Source organism: Lepidochelys kempii, chromosome 12 (assembly GCF_965140265.1).
Source record: "Lepidochelys kempii isolate rLepKem1 chromosome 12, rLepKem1.hap2, whole genome shotgun sequence".
Classification (NCBI taxonomy): Eukaryota; Metazoa; Chordata; order Testudines; family Cheloniidae; genus Lepidochelys; species Lepidochelys kempii.
Window position 1 is genome coordinate 30,368,396 of NC_133267.1, and position 7,757 is coordinate 30,376,152.

At 39.6% G+C, this 7,757-nt stretch overlaps 1 protein-coding gene across 1 annotated transcript; it reads left to right on the forward strand.

Annotated features, from left to right (window-relative positions):
* Positions 1-1,608: 1,608 nt before the first annotated feature.
* On the forward strand, positions 1,609-5,662 carry CLEC3A (C-type lectin domain family 3 member A). The gene is made up of 3 exons (XM_073308472.1): positions 1,609-1,723; positions 3,888-3,971; positions 5,271-5,662. Exons 1-3 carry the CDS (start codon positions 1,609-1,611, stop codon positions 5,660-5,662), a joined length of 591 nt encoding a protein of 196 aa, XP_073164573.1.
* Positions 5,663-7,757: the final 2,095 nt, after the last annotated feature.

The window sequence follows — 7,757 nt, forward strand, 5'->3', positions numbered from 1 at the left end:
TTCAAGGCAGACTATACGTTTACATACATGTCTTGTACTTGGTCAGCAGTATGTCAGAATGCCCGCTATTACAGGACCCTGCTGTGCTGTGATATTTAAGAACAACACCAAGGAGTTAACATTCCTGTTACAGAGACTTCATTATGCTGATCTACCATAACTGGGAAGGGCCTAGATCCTCTGACGAGAGATGCTAGAGAGACCCACTCATACTTCTATTAAGGGTACATTTATAAATAGTTTTTAAAGGGTTAATTAATGATTAATAGATGTTTTAATGATTAATCAAGTGTTATGGATTGTTCGAGTCAAAGAGGTTGTTTATAGCAATCCATAACACCTTCTGCTGTTGTCCTGATAACCAGGGCTTGGGAACAGCCAGTACAGACTTATGCACTATATAGGCACTTCTCTGAAACTATTATCTTGTTCTCCTGAATCTCAGCTTTTGTTCCAGCCCCGACATGCCCCGAGCTGTTCTGGTTGCAAAGAAAACCTCTCAAATGGGAACGGAATGTAGCCAGTGTAAAGAGGTCTGGATGAGTCTGGAACAGCTTTGACAGGTGTGAATTGCCCCATTCATCTCCCTGAGCTGTGAACCCAGAGACCCAGTGATGATTATCTGAACCTCAACTCCGTTAGCTCTTTCATTCCTCATGTGAAAAAGGAGAGGCACAATTCCCTGTGGGCAACATCTCGTTTTGGTGCCACAAATGGGCAAGAGGTACCACTGCTTATTTTTCCCCTTCCAATCAAGAAGGATCCAGGCCCAAGGAGGACAGCAGATTCCGTGGGCATAGTCAAGCCCCACCCAGGGAAGCCTGATTCAAAGAGCCCAGTGGACATCAATTAACTGAGGGACGTCTGATTTTGATGACTCAAGTGAGAAGCGCTTATTGTGTGGGAGGAGGCTGGAAGAGTACCAGCACTTTTCCCCTCAAATCTTACCCCAGTCTATAACACATACTACTTATGCTGGTAAACTTGTAACATCTGTTAGTCACTTATTAACCCTTTGTAAGCTATTGATAAATGTACCCTTCATAGAAAGTGACCAAAACCCCTCAGAGAGCTACAGAGCTCAGGCCTGCTGCCAAAGAACTCAGTGGCAAAACTCCCATTGACCTCAATGGAAGGAGGATCACGTTCATTGTCTAGCTTTAATTGGCTTAGGCCAGACCCATTTTCAAGAAGCTGGATGGGGATGTTGCTAAATGCTTCTATGACATTCACGTAAGTAGTCTGACTGTATCTCCTTGAAAGTGACAGTGCATGGATGAATGTTTCTTGAATGCCCATTTGCTTTTCTATGACATTCATCCTCAAAGTTTTAAATATTAACCCTTGAAAAATGGAGTTCACTGACGGCAAAACAAATAAATTGTTCAGTTCAGTCAAAGAGGAAGAATGAGAACAAGGGGGTACCTTATGCTGAAGCCAGCTGAAGCATCAAACACATTTCGTAAGCAAGGAGTACAGCCAACTCTATCACTAAGGTTTTATAAAGCTGACCTCAGCCAGTTCATATTGAGCTGTGGCTGTGTGATTTGCTCTCTTAGCTGCTATAGAGACTCTCTGGAAGAGTCTTATTAGCTTTTGAAAAGAGACATGGCACAAACTGGACTTCTAATTTTTCTCCTCATTAGCATACTACTGCTGGATCAAGCTACTGGCCAGGCTTCCAAGTTCAAAGCCAGAAAGCACAGTAAACGTAGAGTGAAAGGTAATCAGTTTAATTTGGGGGTGTATATACTATAGGCATTTACAATACTCTTAAATCTTATTTGAACCCAGTGGTTAATATTATTTTTTAAATGTATTATCAAAGAGTATCTGTGCCTTTATTTACTCTGTCTAGAGAGAAGATTTTGTATATGTTATTTGGGTTACATGTACTAGTAAAGTGAAGTGTAATGTGCCAAACTGTATTACATAAATATAGGGTACAGAGCCAAAAAGTGTCCTCTAGCTCCATTGACTTTATTTGGGATTCTGAGTTGTAAATGAGATCGCAGTTTGGCCCATGATCTTCAGTTATGTATTATATAATGGATATCACCAAGGTGGAATATCGTGTGCATCTGGTTAAAACAAGCTGAATAAACTAACAGACTCCCAAGGATTATTGTAGAGATTTATTTTCCATGACCTAGAAAGTTTTATAACTTTTAAATGGGATATTTGTGGGATATTCTTCAGTTCTAATTCTTTACGGAGTGTTGTACAATGATGGACAAAAGAAACCAGAAAGAATTCATGAGAAAAGTATAGTTTCCCAATAAAAATATGCAAAGCAAAGACAAAAACCTTGAATGTTGTTGGGAAATGTGTGTATTTAATTTAAACTTACTTCCCATTTTTTAGAAAGCATAATGTAGATCACACAGTTGGTGAATATTTGTTAGTCAGTGAAAAGTAAGCAGCTTACACAAGTCCATTTCTTACGATGCTCATACGACTCTGAAAGTCAGGAGGCTGTATGGCATTTGTTTCCCCTTCTCATGAATCTATCTGTCTAGTTTTGAGGGGTTTACACCATGTTCATTACCATGGTATCTGGGAGCCCTGATTCCTATTGTAACCCATGTGCATTTTTGTGCAGTGGCAAAGTAAATCTGAACATCGGGCCTCTTTTATTTAGGTGACTAACTTTAGACACCCAAAATTTAAAATGTCTGCCATGGCATCTTTTGGGATTGGTTGGGGTTCTTTTGCCAAGACAAGTATATAAAGCAGGTTGTAGCCCAATCACTCAATATAGTTTTTAAAGCGAAAATTCTATGGAAAAAACCTCTCAACATCTCCACCCCATCTAATAGTTAAATTAGGCCATGTCTACACTACAAAATTTTGTCGATCTAACTTACGTATGCATACAGTCACCGTAGTTATTAAATCGCTTGCGTATGTGCACACTTGGCTCCTTATGTCAGCAGTGCGTGTCCTCACCAGGAGTTCTTGTACCAATTGAATTGTCAGTGTAGGGCATTGTGGGATGGCTTTTGAAAGGCAGTAACAGTCGACGGAAGTAACTCAATTTACACTTCATTGACCCAATTTCATCGACCTTGATTCTACCCTATTCGGGGAAGTGGTGTTACTAACCTGGTGTAGAGGGACACTTACGGTGGGGGGATCCAAATTTAAGTGAAGACATTTCCACAGTGCGGTTGATGCAATGCAGCTTACATTGACCTAACTGTATAGCATAGACCAGGCCTCAAATGTACAGCCAAAACCAAATCTTTTCAGCAGCCCTAGTACAATAATGACTGATCTCTAAGTAATAGTCTGAATTTATAATTCAGCAACACATTAAAAAGTTGGAATAAGTGAACTACTATGAGAGTCCATTGGAATTTCATGTGTATTCACCTAAAGAGAGCCCAAAGAAACCAATGAGCAAAACAGCAAGCTGTCATATTAATATTATACTTAATCTTGGGAAATTAATTTTACTAAACCTATGTATTTCAAAATAGTTAAATATGCGATTTATTTGTTTATGAATATTTGTTGCTTTCTCATCCTGCATTAATATTGTGTTGGTATAATCTCGCTGATTTTGAAGGAAGAAGGTGCACTAGTGTCACAGAGCACTGAGTCTCACCCAGGTGAATGTTTTGTTTAGCTTATAATTATTACTAGAATTGCATTGCTTTGACATTGTGATTTTATGGGATTTAAATGATTGCTGCTTAATTTTATTGCATTATAGCATTTTGATTGTCCCTGAATATTGTAATTACTATGATTTTTCTCCCAACTAAAGAGTTATGCAAATCTCATACATGCAGAAGCCCATGCTATTTTAACAGGGCTTCTGATTTAAAGATATTCTTCAATTTGTATATTTATTTATTTATTTATTCATTTATTCATTTAAGAAAAGGACGGTGATCTAAAGACTCAGATTGACAAGCTGTGGCTAGAAGTAAATTCCCTGAAAGAAATGCAGGCACTTCAGACAGGTAAAACATGTTTTATTAGTCTGTTTTTACTAGGAAATGTCACTAAACATTTTTTCAGTGAAACCAAACATTCCCCTGCCCCCCCCCCATAATGTTCATTGAGGAATCGTGCTTCTTTGACAAGTGGGATTCCTTAGCAACACGGCACTCAGATGTTGCCAACATCTTCCACTTGATGAAGCCAGCAATGGCCGGGACTTTGGAAGAGCCATGCTGCCATACCTTGTCTATTGCCACACGGGGAAGCATAGCCAAAAATAAATAAGATTTAATAAATGAGACTGTTGTGCAAACCAGGCATTGAATGTAATCTCTCTCTTTTAAAAGGCCTTTCTTGTTTTAAATCACCTTGGGTCACTTGAAATTAGCATTTGAAGGGAGGAGGTTGGTGGAAAAAGTGACTGGAAATGAAGCCCTAACGAATTTTACGCCCTATGTATGTTATCCTGCCAGTGGCAATATTTATCTATTGCCCAAACACAGATTTGAATTATGAATTTCCAATCAATATCTGATGATCAGGACATACTGTAAAACTAGCCCTTTAGCACTTTCTGTCTTCCATTTATTTACTAGGGACTAGGCTTAGCTAATGCATAACATGCTTTACTTTGGCACTTAAATGTCACAAGTTTGAAAAGACCTTTAGATCCTTGTCATTGGTGTGAAGCCAAGAATACACCTACTTCCTGACAACTAAACCAGCTCTGCCAACAATACAAACATCCATTTCTCCTCAGCGTACGTTATGAACCCGATGAGGTGAAGTCAAATGTGTGAAGTTGGCAGCAGGGACTATTTACAAAAAAAATGAAGTTAAACAAACAACAGGCCTACATCATCTTCCTGTGTATGTGTGTTCTCAAACAGCAGCATAAATAATCCTTGAGGAAATTACGTTCCTGGCTGGATCCAGGCTGAGAATGATGACCAAAGTAGATTAATATAAAAAGCTTACAGGTGGGATTTTCAATAGCCCCTTCTGGAATTAAGATCACAATCCCACTGAAAGTCAATATGACTTGTAGGCCTTGCTCCCTTAGGGGCTTTTGAAAATCTCCCACTAAAATGTCAACTCTGTTCTGGAACAGCCCTAGCCATTTTGCCAGCTGGGGCGAAAAATGTTCTTGGTGCTCTGCCCACCCCCACAAACCTGCCCACGAGCAGCCAAATACACAAAATAAAAAAATAAACCCAAGTGGCGCTGCCCTGCTCACCTGCCCTTAGAACCGGTCCAGACCCTATTCTAATATGTGACTCAATTTCTTAATCAATTTGCTCAACCATATCTATTCACAGTCTGTCTTCGTGGAACAAAGATCCATAAGAAGTGCTACCTGGCATCAGAAGGTGCCAAGCATTTCCATGAAGCCAATGAAAACTGCATAGCCAAGGGAGGGACACTGGCTATCCCCAGAGATAATGATGAAACCAACTCCCTTCAAGACTATGGCAAGAAAAGTCTGCCAGGGGTTGCAGACTTTTGGCTGGGTATCACCGACATGGTAAACGAAGGGAAATTTGTTGATGTCAATGGAATGGCTCTAAACTATTTCAACTGGGATCGCTCCCAACCAAGTGGGGGAAAGCGTGAAAACTGTGTCTTGTTTTCCCAGTCATCTCAAGGCAAGTGGCGGGATGAAGTCTGCCGTACTGTCAAAAGATATATTTGTGAATTTCTGATCCCGTAATTCCATTCCCATTACCTGCACCAATATTTGGTTATTAATGTGCAGGTTTTGCATGTTAGTAGTTCCTTCCATTTACAGTGATGAATTGAAAATACTTATTGAAATGCACATCTCCCACAATACACACACCTTGCCCTAAGGCAGGAATTTTCTTTATTAATTTATTTTCCATTCAACTGCTAAAAAGGTTGTGTTTACTGACGTTTCTCACCATGCAACTGTCGCATATCCTGTATGTGAGTATACATAATGTTTTGTTTTGAGATGTATTGCATCATATTTTGCCATATCTCACAGTCTGATGTTCATGTTATCAACATCGTAAAGTCAAAATCCATCTTTCAGACCCACACTACATATCTCTATAGGTTAGTGTTTGCTTGAACCCCAGGCAGAACTCTGGTCAATATTTATGAAAGTTCCATACATGGAACATTCACTAGAGAGTGAAGTTTGCCAACATGAGGCTACGGAAGCTTAAGTAGAACTTTAGTGGTGTATAAACCTCTGCAAATTCATGGAATTCATCTGCTGGAGCTCAACGATGTAGCACTGAGATAAGATTTTGATTTAAAGGAAGAAAAAAATGAATAGAAGCTGATATTATTCTGAAAGATTATGGAGTTAAAAATGACACATTCCTAGAAAGTGGGGGAAATATTCCCACTAGTGATCGAGACATCCGCCCAGCTTGAAATGTTTGCTTCCACTCTGATTGATTTTATTATTTTTAAATGTAAAGCATGTCATTCAGAATGTTCTTCTGCCCATTTGGAAGTGCAACGTCGGGGCTAGATCATGCTTTCAGCTTGCCATCCATAATAAGGGGCAGTGCACAAACACACCACCCAGCAGGAGCAGTATGCTCAAAGACATATGCCTTGTAGCATGCCCTGGTTGTAATGTGGGGGAGTAATTTGTGACCCTCCCCCTTTGCAGGGTGCAACATGCTAGTGGCAAACCAGCTCCGTTGACCGGCATATAGGGATAGGCGGAGCCATGGCTTCATCTGCTCCTTCCCACACCCCTCTCAGTTGCTCCTCCAGGGCCATATCTAGGGTACAGCCTCTGCACTCCACTCAAGGACGAGCATGGCAATTAACACAGTCCCAGTGTGGAACAAAGAGAGAAGGACTCTTTGCTCCTACCTACATTTTTATGAGCCTCATTATCCAGGGGACAATCTAGCCTCATGAAACGCCAGCTGTGAAAATCTTTTGTATGTACTGGTCATTTGGAAAATATTGTCCTTGTGCTTCTACACTGACTTGTTTACATGCAAATGCTAGTTAAGGACCTGATGTTTGGAAGTGGAGGAATTACACTCTTTATTTTTTGCTATTCTTAATCTTTCAAAAGAACTGTGAATAGTAAATAAATCCTATACATTTAGAGAAACAACAGAAAAAAAGAAGCCAGCCATATACTTTGCTTTGCATCATCCAAGTATGCTTTATTTTAGTGGTATATACAATGCAGTTTGAAAATAACCTCTTGCATCCTAGAACCTGAATTCTGTTACTTGGAGGTCAACTCTTAGTTTCCCTTTTAATTATACAATAAATTTTAATTACTAATAAATCAAACATATTTGCTAATAAATTGCTAATAAATCAAACAATTCACTAGTGGGGTTTTTTTTGAGAATTTTTTGAGAACATGAAGACATGTACAATCAGCATTTCAAAGATAAAGTGTACAAGATTACATGTGTTGTGGTTCTGTAAATATTGTGTATACATCATGTATGGAGAGAATTCCATCAACACTGAGGCTGAGAGAAATCTGAGTGCCACTGCTATTCCATAATATCGAGTACCTAAGGAGGGCTTTGCTCAAGATGCATTGAGAAGACAGCGTACAGACACAAATTAGGTTTAGGATAGGGCTTGGATTCATGTTCAAAGCCAAATCTGGGCTAGGGTCAGAGTCTAATGTCACCAAAATCTTGTAAGACTCTGGTCCGAAATCATAAGAGTTCAGCTGTTCTTGTGTTATTTCTGCCATCTTGAGCTGAGTTTCTCATGTGACTTCAGCAGCATCAGATGCAGAAAATAGGTCCCTTCTGATTTCAGCTCCAACCAAGAACGAAAGC